This window comes from Molothrus aeneus, chromosome 1, assembly GCF_037042795.1.
Source record: "Molothrus aeneus isolate 106 chromosome 1, BPBGC_Maene_1.0, whole genome shotgun sequence".
Classification (NCBI taxonomy): Eukaryota; Metazoa; Chordata; class Aves; order Passeriformes; family Icteridae; genus Molothrus; species Molothrus aeneus.
This window is the reverse complement of record NC_089646.1, coordinates 24,205,802-24,232,024: the sequence shown is the minus strand read 5'-3', so window position 1 is coordinate 24,232,024 and position 26,223 is coordinate 24,205,802. Positions and strand designations below refer to the sequence as shown.

Genomic DNA, 26,223 nt, shown 5'->3' with positions numbered 1-26,223 from the left:
ACTGATAATTTTTAGGGTCCCCAAAAGCACATGAACTCAAAAGGACATTATAAAATCAGAACTTTTAACTTTTAACGCTATCAGAACTTTTAACTCTAAAATAAACATTTATATCATTATAGACATACTTACCCAAAAGCAAGACTTTCATAAATACTTACCCTTCCACAAGAGTTCTATTGGCCAAGCGTATGCAGTGCTCCCAAAGGATGTTGGAGACTGGCAATGGAATACGGACTCTCTTAGACACATCATTCAACCTCCTGTTAAATTCTTCAAATTCCTAATAAAACATAAAAGATGTTTATTCCTTAAGGTAAAAACATATCATACTCTCTACATCCAACAACAGCAACAACTAATTAGAAATACACATGAAAGAGAATACTGAAAAGTAAGAGCAAAGAAGAGAGGCTTAATAGGCACAAACTGTAGACAACTCAATGTGTAAAGTAGAAAACATTTCACTTTCTAGTGTATCACTCACAACATTACCTCAGTGATTTTTTTTAAAGGAACTGTTGCTCTGTTCCCCAGAGCTGTAGTTCTCTATGAAATTGACACCTCTGAAAATGAACCAAGTAGCTTATCCTTCAAATGCCATTTTCATTGCCTTACTCCCTAAATTCATATTTAACTTCTTTAAGTCAAGATACATCCACTGAAGAAAATTCAGGGATGACCTCTTTATCCCTCTAAATACCCACCCCCACCGGCTTTCAAAGAGAAGCTCAAAAACATTGTAACCACTTTTCATTCTTCAACCTTTCACATTAGGTAATTCCTCAGTGCTTTCAGAAGGAGTTGAGAGAATCCACTGAAAGAGGCCAAATCCAACAGTTTAGGACCACACAGCAGCACTAGATAACAGTTCAGGTTAAAGGAAGGCACCTGTTTCCACACAAATCATTAATGGCCTGGATGGATTTCAGCTGATACTTTGAGTGAGAAACTAGTCATAACTGAATGCAATTACTGCTACAATGATTTTTGTGACTTAAAGTGAAACAGAAGTCCTCTGCCAATGATTAAAGCCTTTATCATATAAAAAAGTATCAAATTACTTCAATATCAAGCAGAATGGTAATGAGCTCCTCTGTATAACAAGCAAAAGTCATTTGCAGTGCAGTCTTTTTAAGATTATACTTGCCCAACAGAGATTTCATTTCCAAGGCTATTAATCTAGGGTTTTTTCCTTTTCCTTTTTTTCTTACAGACTCTCTCAAAAATTCAGTAAGTGAAGAAAGTCAGAAGAGAACTACAGTAACCAACTGGCATTTAACACAAATTTTCTGAAAGATTAATTTGGCAACAAAATGCAGGCAACACAATGTCATGCTTTAACTGGTATACAACTCTTTCTTCTGAAGATGAAGATGTCTAATGCTCCATAACCTATTTCTTCAACCATCTTCTTTCCCCACTTTATCTGCTTCCAACATACTATGACTGAATGTAGAACTTTGTGTATGTGTGCACACAACTGAAAGTAGATGATTATTCCTTCAATCACTGGTCACATCTGATGTTCCCAGAATCCCAGTGTACCCTGAAAATCCCTCATTGCTTAGCAGTTATTTAAAAGCTTTTGTAGCAACTAGTACTAGCTATAGAATAGAGACTAAAACTGGTTTTAAATGGTATTAGCTCTGCTTGTCCTGAAGTAAGTTCATCAGCAGTTGCAAACTCACAGAAGAAAACAGCTTTTCCCCTGAGAGCAACTATTTTAAGCACAAACTGGTAACAGCCGCATAAACAAGGATAATCACAAAGATTCCATCAAATTCAGTGCAATGATATATCCTCTGTCAAATTCTTCCTTCTTTGGCTTGATTTTTTTTTATAGCAGAGAAGAGCTACAAAGTACGAAGGTGTTATCCAAACTGTTTTTCCACACAGATGTGTAGCTTTTTCTGTGATTCACACTTCACACATCTTTAAAATAAAATTTACAGTTTCTCTGAAAAGAATTAGTAATTAATATAGTATAATTAATTAGCATAATTCTACCACTGCCAGAACTTCTCTCTGAAGACCTTTAGAAACATTAATTAGGCATATATAAAAGGATGAGAAAGGGATTGTCCCAAAAACTAGTTTTGTATGCCTTAACACATGGCAATTGTATAATGACAACTACTGAATGCAATTGACAAGTCAGGTGAATTACTTCTCTTTAGCTTCCTTTTCATATATTAACTTCTAAATATAGCAACTTCAATTAGATACTGCATGATCATTATTGGTGCTGATTTGACCTACAGCTCCTATGATATATCTCAAAGACAATCAGCAAAATTATTCAGAACAGCAAATAGTGTGTTTTGGGCTTTTTTTTTTTTTAATGCTATGTCTAGCCGCTGAATTTCCCTCAGTGTTACTCTGTTTACTACACATTTCTCTACCGTTCAAGACTTTGATGTGAAACTCATTAATCTTCTTTGGTCACTTTCACAACCATGTAGTCAAAAAATCACCACTGAAAACAATGCTTTAGAAGCAAGAATAATGACACTTCTGGACAGATCTCATAGTAATTTCCCATTTGTAAGGATGATTTATTGTCCTACCTATGCCATTTTAACAATTTTAGTGAAGTATTACAGAAATTCAGTGTTTGTATAAACTCTAGCACACCATTTCCCATAAACTATTCACCTTTAAAAGAGCATCTACATATACATTGTGCTGTGACATGATTTCCTTCACATCCCATTTCACATTAGCCATGAGAAGAAGCATTTGTTCATAATCAATGGCTTTAGCAGCAACAATCCAATAAACTGGTTTACGTAGTTCACTGGCAGTTGACACTGTCTGAAACAGAAAATAAATAAAATTCATTTCAGTAGGAGCAACATATAACTATGATATAGAAGTATTTTCACCATAACATACAAGTTTCAAATCTTCTGTATGAAAATCAGCTGTGAATTACACCATTCTGACCTGAGAATAGAACTGCTGAAGAAAAGGCTTCTTGGCAGCTGGCATCACTGCATCAAGATGAGGCTGAAGAAATTCAAACTGCTCAGCCAGAAATACCCTTTGAAAGCAAAGAAAATTTACTGTGAACTAAGTGCAACGTTTGGCAGGCCTCTTTACAATTTTTACTCTACAGCTGACAGATCTGGCAATAACAATATGCAACCTTGGAAAATTTAGTCCCGAGAAGAACCGTATCAGTTGTGTGCCAGCATATCAACCAGCAGTCTCAATTCTGACAATTTTAAAACGTATTTGCAAACAAGAAAATATTTTAATAAAGAGACTAAGGCTTGAATATCAAAAATTCATATTTCTATTTTTCTGAGGACACATTGCAAAAGTCTGAGCCAAGGTCTACTAAAGTCAGTGACCAAGAGTCACACAATTTCCACCGCAGGACAGTCAACATCAATATTAATAAATCCATCTTAGAATTTCAAAATAACATTCCCAATTAATTTTATGCTAGTGAGAACTTGATCTCATATTCCTTCTCAAGGGTAGAATTTGTTAATAACTACATAATAAAGAAATATATTTCTAACTAAGCATAAATGAAAAAAAAAATTAAAATTAACTCCTAAAGTGTCATCTCACGTGAGGAAAAAATCATTCCTAGCTGACTCTTACTATTATACTTATCAAATAAAAATCACTTTGTTACATTTGCATTAATTCTTTATAATGCCTTCTTCTCCTGAGGTGTGACATAGGTACACTTCTACCCATTGCAAAGAAAATAGTGATTCAAGCCAAACTGATATGATCTAAGCAGTTCTGAGTCAAATATTTAGTATAAGGTGAAAATGAACCATAAAGATTAAATATTCCCACTAGCCTCTTTGAAATTAAACTTTTTCATGATAGTTTTGGCCATGTATTGTCACAAATTACAGGCTCATCTGCAGTAAAATTTCATTTCTTGTGTTTGCATGTTGCTAGACTAAAGAATTAAGACTCCAGTACGTTCAATTAAGAAATCACCTTTATCACTCATACTTAAAATCACATTGAGAGATAGGAATTCTTGACCTGTCTAGAAGGCTTTGAAATGTAACCACAATTTCTTAAACTATCAATAGCTTTCAGTGATCTCAAATACAGTGTGTACAGTAAACAACCTACAAGGATTCCGTGGCCACCACTCTCTCTGCCAAGCCATACAGCGAATTGCCAGATGTCAAAACTACAAGATGACTGAGATGTGGGCTTGGCACCTTCTCTTTTCTCTCTTCAGCAGCAGTGAGAGTCCCTGAAGGATCAGCAGACACCTCCTGAAACAAAGAATTAAACAAATTACACTCCACAAAAGCAGCAAGGATGGCTCCAGCTGAACAGTTTCAGATGCCAGATAAGATGAAGGAATGTTTCCAATTCTAGGGTGTAATTTAAATCAAGCCTCTTTTTATTTAAACAGTATAGTGAAATGGGTGAAAAAAATCAGATCATGTCAATCAGTAGCCAAGGAAAAAATAAGTTAAAAGAAAAAGGCAGCAAACAATCTTCTCACTACGCCTTAACCCCCAAACAGGCTTTAGCCCAATTCCCTTCCTTTTGGGAGACTGACTTCTCATCCTTGGAGAAAGTATCTTCAATCTGACAGCAACCAAATAAAGAGACATATGAAAGAAATGTTACTTCTGCATGGGCTTTCCATATGAAAGAAATGTTACTTCTGCATGCTTATACAAGCAGTGGCTAACTTAGGTAAAAAACAGCCAATGTTCTCAATCACAGAATCACTAGGTTGGAGGACTCCTTCAAGATCATCAAGACCAACCCATGCCCTAACACCTCAACTAATCCATTCCATGAAAACTTCTATCCTGAAGACATCCTGATGATAGAGAGTAAGGCAATATTCACAACAAAGGAGTAGAATCTATAGTGAGAAACAGGTTATACCTGTGCCTTGTTCCAAAATTAAAGGAAGAAAATAGAGAAAAAACTCTACCCCCACATTTAAGGAATCTAACCACAGGGTACAGCTAGAAGAGGAATCATAGAAGGAATAAATTCCCAGAGCAGATATACCAAGGGTCACCCTCTGAAGCCTGGGTATTTCCCAGTCTTCAGAGGGTTTCAGGGCATGAAAACATAAAGGTAGTTCTGGTTGGCTTGAATTAATTATTCATACCATGCTTATACACAGGCCACAGGAAGATGAGAAATGCTACAAAGGAAAGGCACAGCACCCAGAACAGGTAAGAAGACAGGCAGGATATGGCACTGATTTTAGTAAGAGCCTTTCAAGACCCTGGGGATAGAAACCCTGGCCAGAGTCTACAGTCTATGGATGCTACAACATATCAGCCTGTAAGTATGGAATGAAAACAAGTAACAGTAGCAGTGATAAAGTAGTGGAAAAAATAACTTTCACAAAAGTAAAATCAGTGGCTAACATGGCTGCTGTAAACAGCATAAGAACAACCAACCAATATGACAATAATAATGCTTAAACATAACATTTATGTTTGGACTAAAAAAAACAAATTAGTGTAATTCTGAAATTGCAGTTAAACAAGGGAAAACGATAAAGACAAAAACAATGTAATGAAAAAAAGCAGCTTTCAGGTTTGTGAATTGTTTGTTTGTTTGTTTCAACTAGAGATAGAAATAAAACCAGAAGAAATTGCAGTGAAGTAACTACAGAAAGAGGGAGAAAGACTCAAGCTAACCAGAACAGTAGCCATGAATTTCTTCTGGGCTCCACAGCAGAGAACAACTGTGAGAAGTGACTTGAAATAAAATACTTGCTATTCAAGCAGATTTTGTTTGGACACTTTTACTTACGGAGGAGAGCAGTGAGCACCTGAAACACTGGTGGAAATTAGTGGTGTCACTCATTCTGTATGTCAGGATTGAGACAAAAAGGAATATTTCATTGCAGACCTTGAAACACCAAGAGGAGAAGTATTGCACATACGATCAGTTGAAAACTGGAAAATCAACAGGGCAGTTATTCAGATAGCAAAATATCTGATAGACCCATTGTGGTAGTGTTGCAGCAATTAAAGGTAGGGCAGGTGAAAATTGATTATGTCAAAATGTGTAAGGACCTGGTGAAAATTTAAGTGATACAGGATGAGCAGAAAGATCAAAACTTTGCTGCTATAGACAAAGCAGCACCAGAATGTGTTTACTGCCTGGATGAATGCCAAATCAAAAGTGGCATTAAGAATATAAGACAACTGAGAAGATAATAGCGACCAAGCTGTTAAAAGTGGTTTGAGGTGTGGAGGAACAAAAATTCACAAGTTCCACTTTAACTTTCTCATATTTTATTTGGCAGTTTCGTCCTGTGGTGTGACAGCCCAAGGCAATAGGAGGTGGATTTGCTATATCAGCAAGGCTCTTTTGGTTCTGCATCTCCAGAGACGTCAAACACAAACATAAAAATGGGCTACAGCAGATGGAACAATGCACAGTCTGGGAAAGCAGAGCTCTCACTAACAAGGGTGAGGAAGTACCTTCAGACTTATTAAAAAAATATTCTAATTAGGTTACAGACATAAAAAGCCAATAAAGCAGGGATCCTTGATGGTTCCCCACAGAAATTCTGACACTAAAATCAAGGACTGCTGACTGAGAAATCAACACATCATTTTAGCACTAAAAGAACTCACAGAAATACATCAGTAAGCAGAAGATAAAACTTCTAAAAGAAGCTTATGGCAAATGTGATCAGATACAGTTGCACTGACCATAGGAACTATTATAAAGGCTAGCTACAATGTTATATTATTTGAAAAATTAATTTTATTTGCTCTGATCTGTGTTTGCACTCAGCCAGATAAATCTGGAATTAAAATTACTAGATGCTTCACAATACTATGATGTTTGCATTCTGCTGAGTTTATCAGAATGGATAAGCAAGCCAAAGGGCCTGGATATTTGCTAAAGATCCTGTGACCTCTTTCAGAGCATTCTAAGGTACTTCCTGAGCATATCCACATGTTTACTGCAGATAGGCAATAACATCCAACCATCTAGCCACAACAATTAATTCTTTAAAAACATTAACTAAGGCAAAGACAATATTGATTATTTATTAAAATTCCCTCTTTATCTGTCCACTCTTTTACTTTTTTCACTTCATTCCATTCTCAGATTAAAAAAAAACCAACAAAAAACCCACCCAAAGCAACACAAAAAAAGACACAAAAAACCCAATGAACAAAAAATTTTAAAAATAAATCAATTTTAAAGTGTTTACATGACAAAAGCAGCCAAACCCACAGCTAACCAAGCAATACTGTATCCCTAGGAGAGACAATGAATGACAGAGCTGGGGGAAGAGTATCAGTAGTAAACATTTAAGAAGCTTTCTTTCTGTCAAAGACTAATTACAAATTATGTAAAAGCCAAATATTATGAAGACTTCATTTTGTATTTATCTCACTTCAAAGTTGCGTGCCACTTCAAACACATTTTAAACTTCTTTTTCTTCCTTTTTGCTTCTCCTGAATGTAAGTAACATCTTTTAAATGCCAATGATGTGCCAAAAGGTACATGAGAACTGGCTAAGTCAGAGATAATGTTCCCTTCAAATAGGGAGTCAAACTCTGGTTCAAATATCGTGGCCAAACAGCATGAGCATTTCATTCCCCTAATTTGTTCTGAAAAGCAGGCACTGCAAAAGCATGTTGAAAGCAAAAAGCAAACAGCCAGTGTGCCAATACCCCAAAGAAGCACAGGATCACTCTGACAGGGTCTCAGTGATGCATGTGCTTTTTCCTCCTGCCTTCATTAACAGAAATGATCAAATGCCTGAAAGAGAAAAATAAAGGGGCAAAACACACAGGCTGGAACAGGAAAAAAGGCTACAGACTATTTAAAGAAATCAGATGTTTTTCAGTTTTTTGGACTTGTTAAAGTTAACCCTTCCAGTAATGAAGAAAATCTGCAAGAAAATGTCTGTTGCCAGTGATTCCCTCTGTGTACCACAGCAAACAAGCAGGGTCCTGTAAAACTGCCGGCCTCAAGGGGAAGAGGAAGGGAATAGAAGCCAGAAAATTAAATAGCAGCCAGTTGAACTTTAATTTCAAGAAATGTCAAGTTACACTGAGAACATATTGTAGCACCCAGCATTAAGCATGCAGAGAGCAAAACTAAAGCAGAATAAACTTGCTTAGCTGCTCCCTGCATCAGAGTAGCAGGTCCTGCAGATCCAGCAAAACTGGGAAATGTCAAAGACATATCACAGCCCACACAACATCTGTGTAAAAAAACTGCACAAAATAGATTTGATAAAATAATTTCAAGGTATACACGGAACTGATGCAAACTACGAGATGCTCTTCTCCTTCCTGGCCAAAAAAGAAAAAACCCAAAGTGTTAAAAAAAATTTAAAAAATATTAAAAGCACCAGACTGATCTGAACAATAACCAAATGAAATACAGTAGGCAGAGCAGGACAGGTTAACCAGTACTGCCTGCAGACACCTTACAGCAGGTCTTACCTAATAAATTTTCTCTAGTCTTAGTTTAATTTCCTCATACTGTCACAGGAAAAGACCTGTATGTTCTAATGCTATACATGACAGGCATACCCAACTAGCAATTATTTTTAAAAGCTGCTTTGCTATAAAGACCTGAAAATATCAGGATGAAGTGTTAAAGCAGGCTTATGGCTGCTTCACCTATTTAAGGGTTGCTAATAACAGTAGTATGAGCTACAGTGTATGCTTTGGGAAGTATCTTTTCAAGATACCTACAGTTGAATTAAAACTCATCTGGAATGTGTTTTTACAACAAAAGGGTATGTATTTGCAAATAACAGGTATCAGATGAATGGGAGTGTGACGTTTAATTGTTGGGTACTTCACTTTATCATTTAATTGTTTACACCCAAGAAGAAAATTTTTAATGAACAAGTAGAAAAATAAAATCTATCTGTGTAAGGAACAAGCCTCTCCTTCAATCTCTTTTAAAAATGTCATCTGTAACAAGAGAACGTTTTCAAGTTTGGCTGAACCCAGAGGCAAGCTTTTGTTAAGCCTTCCATCTCAATGTGAAGAGGAGACTATAAACTAATTACCTAAATTGGAAGTATAAACTATATAATTATCTAAGTTAAAATTTTGACATTTAATTTGCAAGAGAGACATTTTTACAGGACAGATCTAATGAGAACAAAAACACTTTTATTTCAGTTATCCAGAAGAACTTACGACTGAAGCAACTGATTATCTGCCAATTATGGTGAAATAGTTGACAGTTAATTACAATCATCCACCTCCACTAACTTTAAACAAAAACCAGTAAACTCTACAACCTGTCCCCAGCACATAAAGTTCTGCAGATCACACTCATAACCAATAATCTTTTAAAACTGTTCTTCTTCTGGCCTAATACTTTTTGCGTAAAATTTCAGTTTCAGAATTGTTTTGATTTAATATACATACACAATAGCAAAAATGTTAGGTTTGATTTTGCAATAACTCTAAATCTTACTGAAGAAATCCCAATCTTAAAGGAGTAAGTGGTGTTCAAAAAGCAGGGACAAAACTGTATTATCTGAAAAGGTTCTGGCAGAAGAACAGTCCACAGCAGCTGCAACATAGCAACATTTCTGCCAAGAACTTGATGTGTGCTGATGGACAAGGAAAAGCAGACTAACCCCAAATTTTTACATAAAACAGGACACTTCCACCATCTCTGTTTAAAAACTGTAATTAATAGTTTCTGTAATATCATGAGCATCAATTACAAGAAAACAAACTGATCAAAGAAAGCATAACTTCTTATTGTATTCAAAAGCTGACAGAAAATGAAAATAGTTCAACTAATAGTTGAACTATAGAAAATAGTTCAACAAACTCCAAATAGATGCTTAATAGACAAGAACTTTTGATCACAAGAAATGTACTGAAAGCAACCAATCAGGCTTTTTTTTTCTCCCCTTTGAGCTTACAGATCCCTAACTGTTCTTGAAGCTGAATGCTGAAAATTATAGGTAGGGCCAATTGCAAAAGCACATTGCTTTCAAGGTAAAAGTATTTCTTCATTATGTTGTAAATGTGTTAAGGTTTTAAATAGTATTTTATAATACTCCTACTAGGTTTTAAATTGCAAGATTAGTATTTTCTTGCTGAGGGGCACAAAACTTACCAAGCAGGTAATCTTGCCTCAACTTGCAAGAAAGTAAATCAAACATAAACAATGTAATCGCCACTCTACAGGTTTTAAGAAACCATATCTTTAAAAACCAAACTACAAACCATCTTGAGAAACCATGCTAATAATTTTCTATTATTTACAGTCCTTTTCATGCAAATGGTGTCTTTATAGCATTATTGAAGAGCCATAAAAGGGATCCCCAAACTTCCCAACATTTACAGTGCACACATTTCACATTGTCCTCAGGGCTGAATTGATCAGCATTGCCTTACAGCAGGCATGAGGTTCTGGTTTCAAGACTGGGTATCCTCCATGCTCTTTGTCACAAAACAAGCATGTCCCCAACCTCATTTGGATCAGTCCCACTGATTTAGTAAACAGTTCACTTCTGGGATTTTGACTTTTTTTTTTCAAAGGTATTAGCAGATCTTTTGCATTAAAAAATTACAAGAATTTGGAAGGTTTATTTACTACTGGTTGTCTCAACCAATGCAACAATCCCTCTGTGAGGAATCACTGTGTGCTGACAGATAACTGAGAAAATCAGTCATGAACTATGTCCTAAAAAAATGAATGTCAAATGAGACTCCACATAAAACCACATGCACAGGCATCATAAGAACCTGAACCACTACCTTGCAAAAAAACCACATAAGCTGGTCTGGTCTGCTCATACACATTTTTACTGTGCCACTTTCTCGTACAAAGAAATTTTCTCAAGAAGAGCTGCTGCTGGTTCCCAAGTGCTCAGCTGTGACTTGGTGGACACCTGCACCCTGTGTTTTCCTTTTAATACAATCTGCTTATGTGAATGAATAGAGTGTTTGTAGAGTGTACACGAATCTGTAGAGTATAGATATTTGTAGAATATATATGAATGTGTAGAGTGCTACTTCTGGAGGATCCAGAAGTAATTATTAAATTACTAACTCTGAAGCTGCTGCAGAGAAGAAATCTGTATGAAAGCTATTCTGTGCTAGATGTGCAAAGACCTGACTATGAAGTTCAGATACACATATGAAGTTCAATAAAGTGTGGCCAAATAAATCTTTGAAAGTCATACTGTTCTCTTAACTCTCAAATGAAACTGAACCCTAAACTACTTAAAAGAAATACTCACAGTGCTTTTGTTTCTTATACTTTTGATTTAGCCTAAAGGTATTGCTTTAAGGCTAAGACAAGGAGGTTACATACAGAAAACAGCTTACTCAATCACTGTAAGCTGTCAGCACACTTCCACATAACTTACTATAAGAAAGAAAATAAAGGTTTGCTAATTGGTAGACCCTTTTTATTTTTTTTAAGTCTATTTATTAACAAAAAAAAGTTCATATCATACTTAAACCAGTATCTGTATTAGCAGTACAGTATTTTTAAAAAAGCCATAATTGGATTCCATTATTATTAAATTTGTAACAGTTTGAGATTGGAAGCATATCTAAAGCACTAGTTTTAAGAACATGCTTGCTCAATTGTAAAGAGTCCTTTAAGTCCTTTTATCATTGTCATAATGAAGACTTTTATTACTGTCATTTTGATTACATCATACAGAACATCCAAATTTTAAGAAAAGTTCAAATTAAAAATGTTTTTGTATCCCAATTATGACCAGCATGAGCTCATTTACTACCAACTGAAGCAGTTTGATCATTGTTTATTGTTTGGGGGTTTTTGTTTACTATCATGTGGTTTATCATTTATCAGTGTAGGAAAACATACTGACACTGAATAATATGTATCACAGCTGAGGTCACATTACTGCCTTGCAAAGAAGTTAGCAGGACTAAATACATGTTCACATTTCAGATATTTCCTGTTCGCTATGTAAAACATTAATCTAAACTGCAGGAGGACTTACTTGCTGCAGTTTAAAAAGTACAGTTGGTTTTGCTATGAAGTATTAGACTGCACAAAGCAGTGGAGAAGTGATTCAGCTACAGCTGAATCCTGCTCAGAGGGGACAAGGACCCCCAGCAGAAGCAAGAGGCACGTGATGCATGAGAAGGGATGGAGGGAAGAGTAGAGGAAGTGTTTCAAATTGCTGCAACCTTGCACACTGGCCACAAGTCAGAAATCTGACCTAGTCGCTCAGTGGTCCAAATAAAAACCAGGAAAGTACTTCTTTTCCAAGTATGGTTAGTATACTGCAAGCACAGTATATATTAAAGGACAGAAACTTCTTGCACTGTAATAATGGGAAAATAGAGCAGCTCCATAAGGAGTTACAGGGAATGCCTCCAATTGACCTCCATACTCTTCATACTGAACACGTTACAAAAATGCAAGAAAGAACACTTAGTGCTTTAACTTGCCAGAAGTGGAACTCCCATTCCACATCACTTTTTCCTTCACAAAGGAAATTTAAAATTCAGCTGAACAACAATAAAAGGAGTATTATTTAAAAAAAAAAAGGTATCTGGTATAAACTAGATAGCATTAATTCAATCCTAAACAGAAACTACCAGAATTCCACACAAAGCTGGAGGGGGTGGCCACTCAATCCTCCAATTATTCCCCTAAATCCTGACAATAAATTTGAGTAAAGAGGCCTTCATTCACTCATATCTCAAAAAAAGTAATTGAGAAAGTCCAAGAGGAAAGCTAGAAATTATCCAGTCTAACTTACTGAAGCATCTTGATATAGACCACGTAGCTCAACCTTCACAGACACTGACAGATCTGTGAAATTATTCTCATCTCTATGCAAGTCTGGCCAAGTTTTGGTCACAGATTCAGAATTGTCAGATTCTGACTATCTTTATGGAAATAAAATATCGATGCTGTCATCAGGAACTGAAATGTGACAGAAATTAAGCCCTTGATAACATTACCATGGGTAGAAGACAAGGCAACAACCTCAAATTCCCAACAGGCCATGAGACTGAATGCCACAACACAAACATGAATACTTTCAGAAAGCAATTTACAAAAATTTAAAATAAGATAGGAGAATCCCTTGAGCAGTTCATCCATGCAGTCTCAAGAAATACCCTTTTTATGACACAATGAAAATGAACCTTGATTTTCACAAACTCTTAAAAATAAACAAACAATAAACAAAAATACCCAGAATACTTTAACTTCCTCATAAATTAAAAAGTTTAAAATTACCATTTATAGTATAAGACTGGTTTAAGTTCATAAGATATTAATAAACGTCATGGAATGTCTTTAAGCTAACAGCAGTTAGCTAAGATTTCTTTCTTCTTTCAAATCTTACATTGAACATAGCTATTAATTTCAACTGGCAATAACATTATCTATTACACTACTATTAATGACTGAGGAAGAAAACAAACTGCTGCTATTTTTCCATTTCACTCCTAGAAATTTTTTTCAATTATTTTAACTGCTAAAAAAAATGAAGTCTGTAAAGCACTGTCAGGAACCATCACTACAGAGAAATTTAAAAAATTAATTTCATAACTTGCCATTTTTCCATAATCTTTAACCGATTCATTTGCAAGTACTTCCTGTAATTAATTTTTCTTTCTGCATACACTGCCTTTGAGAAGAATATAAAGAAGCCTTTTTCTCCTTTACAGAGGCCTAGGGTTATTAGTTATCTTACGCTCCCTCTACTGACTGTACAAGAAATGACCTCAAAGCCTTTTAAGATGCTTCTCTGAGAGAAGAGTTTAGGATTTGATATAATGCTTCAAGGAATTAAAAGAGCATAAAGTACATTTCTTGGAGTGTCAAATCCTTGTGCAAGTCAGAGTAGAACATCTTTTTCTTCTTTCTAAGATAGAAGCCTCAGAAAATAAAACCTTCCGGTAGCATCCATGGTATTAACTACTATACAAGCCATTTATGATACCCTGAGGAAATTTCTTCAAAATGTTTCAAGGGTTTTATATTTAGGTGGAATATGAAAACTTCAAATTTCCATTTCTGGTGTAGTTTTTAGCAATATTTCTTTATAAACTTTGCTGTTCACCTGAATCTACAAAACCTACCTACAGTCTACCATCCTCCTGTGCAGGACAGTAATCTACTGCCAGTGTGACAGGAGCACCATATTTACTTTTCACATTTTGAAAATAAATCACAAAATGACCAATGGGATATAATCCAAAAAATACATCAGGGAAAATTCCCCAAAATTAAGAAAGGTCTTAGTATACAACCTCTGTTATCCTGAAAGGTGAACAATCTTCAGAAGAGCTTACTGTTTTGCTATTCTTTTAATGAAGAAAAATGAGTCATCTATTTCTTTTTATAAAATGTCTCTTAGTAAAGATAATACTGAATTGTCTCTACTTATTACATGAATCATAATAGAAGATTTAAATATCATATTTCACTGTTACATCTAGCAAAATCTATTTAATTAGTTTTGCTGTACATTGGAAGCAAGTGATTTAATACAATAATGACCTCTACATCACGAAACCAAGCCTTCGTCATTGAACAAAGGCTTATTAGATACATTCACACTGAATGTGAAAAGAGGAAAAAAATCAAAAAGCCATGATGAAATATAATTCCTGAACATCATACACACATCCCTATTCCACTGAGCATTAACAACATCCAGGTACTTACCAGATCAATCAGACTCTCCTGGATTCTGTTCAGTGTGGTGCGTAATCTGCTGCTGCTGAGGCCCAGTCCTGTTGATTCAAACTGGAAGAAATACATTCTACTTAAGTTGGGAAAGGAAATCTCTTTGGTTTAAACTTTAAAGTTATACAGCAAAACTTGAGCTTGCAAAGACTATCTACTTGCTCACATTAAAATTTTAGCACAAAATCACAACCACACAAAATGAAAAGAAAATCAACAGAGGTCACAGCACTCAACACTGCACTGGTATGAAGAATGACCTAAGTATCTTCCATGAAGTTGACAAAGTATCATTCATACCAATAAAACATCTGGTATCTTAAATACATCTTTTTGTATTTAACTTCAGGGCTGTAGATTTTCTTACTTGGGCCTGCAATGGCTCCCCACATTTCTCATTGAGCCCGGAATGGCTCCCCACAACACCATCTCTGAGCCTTGCATTCACACCACATCCAAGTCAAATGGTTTTCACTCTTCTTTCTAGCTATACAATCCCTTGTAATCATCAAATATATATCTTGCATAAGTAAAAATTATAACCACTGATCTTTATAAACAGTCATTATTACTTAATGCCTACAAAGATCTGCCTCAGAAATGTGCCATCTTCATGCTCACGGCTCAGGAGTGCATGGGGCTGATGCTCAGCTAGGATATATAGTTAAATATATATACACCTATGCTATATGTATGTATTCATTTTATTTTTATATGTATACACACACATATATATAGCTACACTAATTTCCTGCTAAGTGCAACGGATTATACCAGCTGAGGGTCTGATTTGACATGCATAATTATTGTAACTTCTTATCTTCTACTGTTAATAAAACCCCCCAACAAACTAACACAACAAAGAAAGTGGAAACGGGATGTGCAACAAACACAAACTGAAGTCAACAACCTGGAAGGATTTGAATACAGTTCTGGTATGTGATTCACACCAAAAGGCAATTTGCTGAACATTATTTAGGGCACTGTTGTATGCTGCATTATTAGACTTCAGGGAAGGAAGTATTTACGTGAGCTTACGTGACCTCCTCCCCTGTGTGAATAAGGACAGGTATAATTTAGGTCACCATTTACTGCATCCAAAGTTTCTAATTTAAAATGTCCATCTGCCCCAATCCTCCTATATATTAAATGACAATTGACATCTGAGTTGAATTCCCACTGAAAGTACACTCTGATGAAATCTATAACCTGATCTAGGAGACACATCCACAAGAACAGAACCTCATGGCTTCACCATGAACATTTCACTCATCAGTACAGCTGACTAAATTCATACAAGTTCTTGCTATTTCTATTTGCCAAACTAGAGATTTTTTAATTCCATAAATTGATGACCTAGTAAGGCTAGTAAGCAGAGCATTAAACAATTTGCAGAATAATTCTGGTCATCACCAATTTTACCTCCTGTCATTAACCTCTTATAGTAATTACCTCTTATAATCTCCTACAGTTACTTTAAAAAGTAAGTTTACAAATTAGTGCAATGCCCTGTTAAAAAAAAAAAAGAAAAATAGAAAAATCACCTCAATTTGTTTCTGCTAAGGAAAACTATTTTGTGGCATGTTCATGAATGTCTTAAATTTTAGTGAGTCAATGTTAAATACAGGCAATCCTTTTAATTTTTTCTTGTTCCATAATTTGAGATAAGGCCGGCTTAATTTGCAGCCCACAAATAAAAATGTTTTGAAAGCAATTCTGGTTACAACAGTGTTTAATTTTTGGAAGTGAAGAAAGCTAATACTGATTACATAGGACAATGATTTGAACAAGGTCTGGAAAAAGTAATGACAGTATCATGAACAGACATAGAACTCAACACATATGTTTTAAATCCCTGGTTTTCACTAAGCTGGCAATGAACTCTGTATAACCAATCACTCTCCTTATGTGTGTACTAACCATAAATAACCATAATTTTCACATATAATTTTAAACATTTAAGCAAGTTATACCAGCATACTCTAAGAATCCCATTTGACATTATTTCCTGAATAAAAATAAAACAGGAACTATCTGAGTGGTCTAAATCACATACCATCACCCATCTCTAATTTCTAAAGGTTTTAGAAACACTATGGGGAGTGAGGACATTTAAGCAGCATTACAAGAGGGTTTATTACAATCACAAACCCTTGCAAGCATTGTGTTTCCCATGGAAAACAATCTGTCAAAACAAATACTAGGCACAGTACAAAAACATCACAATTTTACCACCCATCTGCTAGAACATTTACCTGCCTAGCACTGTGCTGTTCTCTGTTAGAAGCACAGAGTGAGGAAGCTGGTATGGGCTTTAGAAACACAAAACAGAAGGTGCAAAAAAATAACAATAAATGCAACACAATGTGAATAGCAGAGCAACTAAGCCAATGGAAATCAATTATCTTAAAAAACAAACCAAGAAGCCCCAAACCAAACCCCAAACAAACAAACAAACAGAAAAGCCAACAAAAGGAAAACACCCTCCACCCATCTTGTAAACACAACTTGCAAATACATTTGTCCTGCCAAACAGTTCAAAACCTTTTAGAACCATATGTTGAGTCTGAAAATTCATTACAATTTGCCAGTAAATGATGATGGATTTGGAACCCCTCGACACTGTTACTTGTGGAGTAATTTAGGGGCCAAGATAGGAGAAAGTTGTTTTCACATGCAGCTATTAAGACAATTCTATTGACAGCTGATCTATGTTACGTAAAGACATTGCCGACAAGCATTTTTTTCAACTACAAGATCACTCAAAAAAACATTGTTTTCATTAATGCAAGTAGTTTGCCAGAAAAATACTAGATATGAAAAAGTGTCTTTCAAATTTCTTAAACTTAAGTTTTCATGGCCCCCTTTTTCTACATTCGCTATTCTCATGTAAACTAGAGAAATACATACAGAAAAATTCAATCACCTTATATTGTCTAGGCTGAAACCACCCTTCTGCAATCTCCTTTGCTATCCCCTTTCTACTACTACTTCTAGGTATTTCACATTGTCTTTCCTCCTGTTCAATAGTGCTGGGAAAAAGAATAGAGAATCTATCTATTCAAAACATAATATGATTAATGTCTCACTGACAATAATGTTCCCAGTACTTCCTTCCCTTATTGCTGATCTTATCAGCCTTTTCTTACTCCTACATTCAAATCCATTTTATTGCCACTGATTTTTCTGGGAATTACATATTAGACAGCATTTTTGGCAAAGAGATCTCTGTATTTTCATTCTCTGTGTACAGTGATACTTGAAAATGAAAAATGCTTCTACCTACCATGTCATTTCGGCCAAAAAATGTATAGACTGCATACAGATAGTAATCAAAGAGCTGGGACATGAAGTGGATCACATCAAATGCAATAGGCTTCAGAATATTCATCATCTGCATATATTTCCCTTAAAAAATCAAATACAGAAGATCAGTTTCCTCAGCACAAGTGCTACAAAGTTCAGACAAACTCAAAGCCAACTTTACCAAGCATATTATGTAGCCTTCATCGTTTATTAACAACAAATTAATAATAGTTTACAGGCTGGAAAGGTTTAAAAACAAAGCTAAAATGATGGCTTAAGACACCAATACTTCTCAAAATATAGATGTTAATCCATTTTAAAATGTAATCAACCGTTCTCAGCCTTCTGGTACCAAATTCAACACACAACTGTCTGGATCCTCTACAAGTTTCAGCTTCATTTAGGTAAAAAATAATTATCTGCTAAAGCAGTGTCTGGCAAATGCTATATAGAGCCACTGAAGATTTTATGCTTTAGTGTGTTTATATATGCACATATGGATATTTTTCAAGCAATAGAAAAACACAGTATAAAAATGATATGTCCAAGATTGGATTTTACCCAACAACTGTAGGAGTTATGAGCTTCACATCAGTGATACAGCATTTTCTGCTCTCCTTCCTTTCTATCCTGTGGTAAGACTCTCAAGTAGTTTTAAGTTTGAAATGTTTCCAGGGAGAGAGACTATGAGTACCCTGGAGCATCCAGGGAGAATAATAATTCCTTCTCTTCCTTACTATTCTCTGTTGTAACATATTGGACTTCAGAAAATAATTTTTATTTAAAATAATAAAAAACCTCAGCCTCAGGATCTTCATCTATATGTTATCTGAATCAAACTGATCATAGGATTTGAAGTCCAAAAGGTATTTCTCCTTACAAGCCTAGTTCACAGGGCCTATAGTTTTCACTTATTTTTGTTTCCAGCATAGGACATGGCTCTTCATTGGGTCAAAAAAGAAGCACATTTAATGAAAGTCCTGATATTACAGAGACCCCCGCATTTCCTGCTAGATACCTCAAAAATGACATCCTGCTGGTCCTTTTACTGTTCTAAAAACATAACATATAACAAATGTTATTTTGTTACCAACAAACTGTTTGGTTATTACGTAGGAGACAGACAGCAATTTTTTAACCAAAACACAAATACAGTCCACCCCAGCACATAGGATACAGCAGGTCATTTCACAAATTGTCATATTCCAGATATGTTTAGATGTGACAGGTTAGAGAAATTACAGGAAGGTGCTAAAACAATTTCTTTTTCCTGTAGTCAACAACACTCATCTTCAAGTTAATACTCTGCCGAGAGAAGTAATCTACTAATAGATAGAGAAAATATTGGTTGAATCAGAGAAACTGGGGAGCAAAGAAACAAAAGCTAGCTTTTAATAAAGGGGGAGTTATTTTAATTTTTCAAGCAAGTAATTGTGTAGGTCAGCAAAGATAACTAACTTGAAACAGGCATGATACAGCTACATACCTGATAAAATGGTAGAGCACTAGAGTAAGAACCAAGCAATAGCCTGACATTGCTACCTTCCAGGTTTCTATCTAATTTAGACTCCTTATTGAATGACTACACCCTGTTTGCTGAGACATGCAAGCATATGTTTTGTTATTTTTAGAGATTTGACAGAGGTTGTAATAATTGATATTTGTCACTTTAGCCCTTTTGTTACCTCTATACTACTTAATTATTAATGTTTTGACCCATAGTACTATGAACAAACTGAAAAGTGGACTTAAAAATTCTATTTGTCTTCTAAAAGGGAATATCCAATGCACAGTCCAATGTGGAAATTTTTGGATGCTTGTGAAAGGATGGTACTGGTACCCTAATTAAAGCAAGCGTCACCTTCATCCATACTATCTGAATATTCTGTATTGGACAGGCTGACTTTTTCCACTTACTCTGTGATAAACATATTTTTCTATTTGCCTGCAATCCAATATGAGTGATGAGTCACAATCTGGACAGTTAAGACTTCCAAGTATCTGTGCAGCTGGCATCAATACTGAAGGTAATCTCTTGGGTAGTGTCTTATGCTTTTCCAAAGGGCTATGCACTACACACTGCCCTGTAGTACTGTACCTATAAAAATCTTCAAGTGCCAAGAACATTTCTCTATTACTACATCACTCAGCATCTTGACACAAGTGTTCCAAGAACATTTCCTCCTCGTTGCTCTCTCTCACAGGACACCAGTTTTTAATATATACACATTGTTACCTATACTTGGGCTGAAGTTACTGTTTTGGGTTAAAAAGGGATATATAAGAATACTTCCAAACAGCACAAACACAGTCCAAAGCCATATCAAAATAGAAATTTCCAGAAATACTTGAAAAAAGCACCTTAAGTTTCAGCAACTGAAAGTAGCTTGAATTTCTAGATGCTCTAGATAGCTTAAACTGCTAACATTTGCCAGGTTTCTTTTGAAGTATTGTTTGCAGAACTCCTTCTGTCCTTAAGGATAGCAAGTAGAGAGCATTCTTTATCAGACTAATCTATACAAAACGGATGCACCTCACAAATTAGCGCACACAAATTCTTGCCAACAAATCTTTACCAGGCCAACCTGGTAAAGTGAGCTTTAAACTAGGAAAGATGGAGTAAGGGGAAAGTTACAGTGACCATGCATGCAGAAAAATAAGGTTTAAGTGGGATACCTCCAGCAGGTACAAGCAGCCAAAGACATAAAACAGGACTATGGGACATCCCCTTGCACTCCCACTGGGATATTGACACACTGAAACACCTCTATGAAGTGCCTGTACACCAATGCACAGAGTAGGAACAAACAGGAGGAATTAGAGATGTGTATGCAGTCACAGAGCTTTGATCTCATTGCAGCTATGGAGGTATGTTGGGATAGCTTGTGTGACTGGAATATTGTCATGAAGGGCTACATGCTGCTTAGGAAAGACAGACCTGGAAAGCACAGTGCTGGAGTGGTGCTGGATGTGAGGCAACACCTGGAGCTCTGTCTCGGGGTGGATGACGAGTCAGTCCAGAGCTCAAGTGTTAGGATAACAGGGCAGACTGGTAAGTGTGACGCTGTCAGGGGTGTTTGCTACAGGCCACCTGATGAGGAGAAGGAAGTGGATGAAGTCTTTTAACAGACAAGTAGAAGCAGCTTCATGGTCACAGGCCCTGGTTCTCATAGGGAACTTCAGTCATCCTAACATCTGCTAGAAGAACAAAACAGCAAAGCACAAACAGTAAAGCATTGACAACAACTTCCTGACAGAGATGGTGGTAGATACCAATGAGGAATGGTGTGTTGCTCAACCTTATACAAATGAACAAGGAAGGACTTGTTAGAGGTGTGAAAGCTGGGGACAGCCTTGGTTGGCTACAGTGACCATGAGACTGTGGAGTTCAGTATCCTGCATGAAGGAAGCAAGGCAGCAAGCCAAATTGCAACCCTGGGCTTCTCAAGAGCTAACTTCAGCATCTTTGGGGATGTTCCTGGAAGAATCCCATGGGGAGCTCTGCAGGAAAAAAGGGTCCAAGAGAGATGGTCAATATTCAAGCACCACTTCCTCCAGGCTCAAGAACAGTGCATCCTGATGAGCAAGAAATTGGGCAAAGGGGGCAAAAGACCAGCATGGATGAACAAGGAACATCTGTCAAAAGTCACTAAAGCAGGACAAATACAGGAGGTAGAAGCAGGGACAGGCCACTTGGAATTAATATAGAGATGTTGCTGGAGTGAGCAGACAAAGACAAAAAAAAGCTAAGGCCCACCTGGAATTAAATATGGTCAAGAATGTCAAGGACAACGAGAAGGACTTCTTCAAATACATCAACAACAAAAGGCCTGCTACTAAATGGAGAAGGAACCCTGGTGAGGGGACATAGGAAAGGCTGATATACCAAATGCCTTCTGTGCATCAGATTTCATTGGCAAGACCTTGGGAATCCCTGTCCCAGGTGACTGGGAAAAAGGAATGGTGGAAGGAAGACACAAGAGCAAAAACACTGCTTTGAAGGAAGAAGTCTGTTGAAAGATTGTGTGAAAGACTTTGAAAGTCTGTTGAAAGACTGTGTGATTTAAGGTTTTTGAAGTCACAAGAGGTTCTATGTTATGTTACCAATCACTCACTTCAGCTAACAACTTCTGCTGTGAGCTTGGTCATCACTATTATGATTTTCTTGCAAGATAATGGGGTTTAAAGCAAGCAAAATCTCAGAATTTGTCCTCAAAACCCATTCTCAACACAAGCAAAAATAAGGCCAAAAAAGCATTAAAACCCATCAATATAAGAAATACCCAATAAACTACTTCTTAGGTCAGAATGATACTAATTAAGAGATCACTGAATCAATATATACAATGACATAATCATTAATTATTCTTGTTGATATATAGTGCTTAGCTGAATTATTCCATACAAATTTAACACAGATTTATTCTTCCTTTACATTTTAAGTCAACATGCAATGGCTTGATAGGAAAAATTAACCTTATAAATTAGTCTAATGGCTACTTCATACTAAAAAGAGAACTAATTACCTTAATTAATGTGAGAGAAATCTGGAAAATGAACTGTTAATTTGAAATTCAAACAAAATTGTAGCTGCTCCCACTTCAATCATACATTAGCAATTCATTTATATAGTTTATAAATATTAAACTACTTTTTTAATTATTCATTTACCCTCCATACAAAGCATACGGCACATAGAAATACTTCAAAATGGTTACAACAAACACTGTCATACTCATTCAGTATGACGCAATGGGCACTACTACTTTCCTAAAAAGTAAGACAATTATTTCTGTTACTTGATTGGGCAACTTAAATCTGCATCTTCATCACTATGACTGAAAAACAGCAAAGGAAAACATAAAAGAGGGAAAAAAGTAATCCAAATAACTACTGATCCACTGTTTTAACTTTAAGGATGTAGAATTTCAGATGGTTTTGAAGAAATTATGGAAATGACAGAAAGAGAAATATGGAGGCAAAATTAAGATAAATCATGGATCTAACATAAGTGAACTGTACTAGACTAAAGTACATGATTTTCCACACAAAGGACACAGTACATTTCATCTATCTGGGATTTGGTAAAAGTATTAATATAACAACATTGCACAGTACATAAATGAAGCTAAAGTGTGTTGGAAAGGGAAGTAACTAAAAAAGCTACTGGTGGAGTTCCCAGCAATCGGCCATCTTGTTAACATTTTCATGAATTACTCTGGCACAAAAATAAGAGTGATAATAGAAAAAAATAAAGAGGCACTATCAAAACAGAAAAGGACTGACATAATGTACAGGAGTACTTGATGACTGTTATAATAAGAATTGGGTGAAATTCAGTAGCACAAATTGTAAATCCATGCATTTAGGGGACAATTAATTAAAAAACATGCATCTTTCTACTATAAACTAGCAGCTTATCTCTTGGAAAAAACTGGCAAAGTGAAGGATCTGCTGGCTGTACAAGGTCATTACACATTGCCAGTACAAGGAAGCTGTAAGAAATCAAAAGAGGTGCAAAATGGAAGGAACTTAGGACCACGATGCAATGATATAAGAATTGGACAATGCAGAAAGATCTCATCCAACATATTGCAAGATTTTGGTAAGATTACAAGAGCAGAAAATTTGAAGTTTCTGGTGGATAAATACAGGGGACACTAGAAATCTTGGCACATTGTTTAGCAAATCAAAGACTGAGAAGAAATAGGATTGCTTCCTGTAAAAACAGCAGAACAGTATGCATTGAAAAACAAAATTATCTGTTAAACCTCAAAATATCTTTTGTCATAAGATCAAGTCAGCAGAAAATAGGAGGATAATTTTTTTATATTCTTTAGGCTGACAAGGCTTCTGAAATAGAATTCCTATTAGAATGAGTGGTGGGAATAGAAGTATTTTTAAGCTGAAGCTCAAACAAGCATATTTATAGGTGGTACTAAATGACATCTTCCTCATGCAGGAGGTGCTTTCCAAGTCCATGTTTTAAATAACATCACTATAATACAAAATATTACAAATACTATCACATTACCAAAACAATATTAAACATTTCAAACAGCAGAAAATTTGAAAATTAATAATAATTCCAGAAGGAGAAAAAAGCATATATATGAGCGTTTAAAATAATGTTTAATTTTGGGGTTATCAATATAATCTACAAATAGTTTTCTTTATATAAAATTGGAAAACCAGAATTACTGCTTCACCTACTGGTACAGTGTTTTATAGCAGGGACAGAGGCTGAAGTTTGCATCAAAGTGCCATGAGTGGTTTCTATACTCAATTCTCAATTTTCTTAGAGCAAAACCTTATAGCAGAAAGAGCAAACAAATCTCCAACTGAAGTCACAGATCAATCACAGAAAAGTCTCAACAGAATAAACTCTCATTTCAGGTCTATATGGTAAATTCTCAAGGAAAAAAAAAGGTTTTTAGCAAACCTGCAAAGAAGATTTAGAAAATTAATTCCTGACTTTCATGCTGCCCTCAAAGGGAGCAAAAGGTGTTATAACCAGGTGTTGGAGTAACCTTTTTTAAAAGGGCTTACTCTGAAGTGCAACAATCATTTTCAAATGCCTTTAAAGGCAAACCTCATTAATGAAACACATACAGAATTCCTCTCTTTCCTGCCTACTCAGATATATTTAGGCAGTTACTTTCCCTTCTCTATAAATAAAACACAAGTCAGTAGCAGAAAACAGCTATTGTACAATTATCTAGATCATCACACAGAAGGCATGATCACAAAAAATCAATCCCATCACATCTAGAATTGGAGGCAAGTGTTTTCATAGAAAAAGTTGGCAAGAAAAGCCCTCAAGAAGTGGCCCAGTGCAACCTCCTGCTCAGAGCAGGCCTAAAGACACAAGGCTGCTCAGCAGCCTGTCCAGTCACATCTTGATGACCCAGCAGGGATAAAGATTCCCTAAACTTCCTAGGGATTACTAGGATATATGGTGAGCTCTTTTCTTCTAGTTGATTACTATGTAGTAAAAACAGTTATTCTGAGTGCGAGAATTTGAATAATGAAATGGAAAAAAAACCCTAGTCATAAAGTTCTTACTTTTGCAACTATTTTAGTTTAAAATAAATCTTGCTTCCTATATCTACTCTTATAACACATTCAATATTTCAGATAAATAAACTAGCACTATAGGTTAAAACCAACATATGCATGCAGACTAATTTTCCAGGTAAAAATAATGCACAAGATATAAGCAAATTTGTCTATTTAATTAAGGAATTTGTTTGGTGCTTTATTTCTATTTTATTAACATTTTCAAAGAGCAGAAATAGAGCCCAACTAAGTATATTTTTCAGGGCCTTAAATATCGTTTAACATATTTGCTATAATCCATAAGTTTGTACAAAAATAAAAAAGAATTCATAAAAAAACAACAATTATTCTACATACCAACAAGCCTTATTACATTCAGTGTAGTGTTGGTTAGAATAGGTGCATTCACTTTATTGAGGTTATAATCTGATCTCTTTCTGCTCCTCAGAGTTTCTCGAGAAACACTTTAAAAAATACAAAACAAAATACAGCAAATATGAAAACATTCAAAGACATATAAATGAAATTTAGTGGAAAATGTATTATTCCTCCCCCCTTCTTTCACATGACAGTATGTCTTCCAGTGCAGAATTTTATTTATGCCAAAGCACAGCAGGGTTAGGATTCTAACATTTAAGAAAGAAGCCTGATCTAATTTACACAGAATTGTGCTACAGAAGGAATTTTTGTCTTTTATTCTAATGCTGGAGTGCTGCAGACCTCTGTCTTGCCCAGTCATTTTAGTCTCTCACTCTGAATGAAATTCATAATTCACAGAGAGAATAAAAACAGCACAAGTCACAACAAAACAGAGGCAGACTTGTCGGCTACAGCTGAAAGTTACTACCTAGAAATACAAGCAATTTTGTGGAAGGTGAGACTAAAAAGTGATTAACTTTTTCATAAATTTTAGTCCTGAAACAGGCAGGAAGTTGGACTCGATAATTATCCAACAAGACACATTTTAATTTTCTTTAAGAGAAACCCTCTGCCAGTTGCCATACCTCAAAATTATATTCTTCCAAAAATTTCAATTTCACAGCACAAACCTATGGACAGCAACTCTTGCTTGTTCCAATTAAATGATTTTTAACTATATCTCCATCACTTCTTTGAACGGAGGCAGTTTACATGGTATACCTTAGAGAAAGAATCATACTAACAATTTTATCCTAAAGA

General features: G+C 35.6%; 1 protein-coding gene across 1 annotated transcript in view; it reads right to left on the bottom strand.

Annotated features, from left to right (window-relative positions):
- Nucleotides 1-26,223, bottom strand: part of VPS50 (VPS50 subunit of EARP/GARPII complex) — an 80,554-nt gene that overhangs the window by 5,151 nt on the left and 49,180 nt on the right. Inside the window, exons 20-26 of the mRNA XM_066553399.1 lie at nt 25,402-25,508; nt 17,966-18,087; nt 14,659-14,739; nt 4,114-4,262; nt 2,950-3,046; nt 2,659-2,817; nt 162-283 (exon numbers count right to left, since the gene is read on the bottom strand). Coding sequence (XP_066409496.1) covers nt 162-283; nt 2,659-2,817; nt 2,950-3,046; nt 4,114-4,262; nt 14,659-14,739; nt 17,966-18,087; nt 25,402-25,508 — 837 coding nt within the window. The remainder of the gene's footprint in view (nt 1-161; nt 284-2,658; nt 2,818-2,949; nt 3,047-4,113; nt 4,263-14,658; nt 14,740-17,965; nt 18,088-25,401; nt 25,509-26,223) is intronic.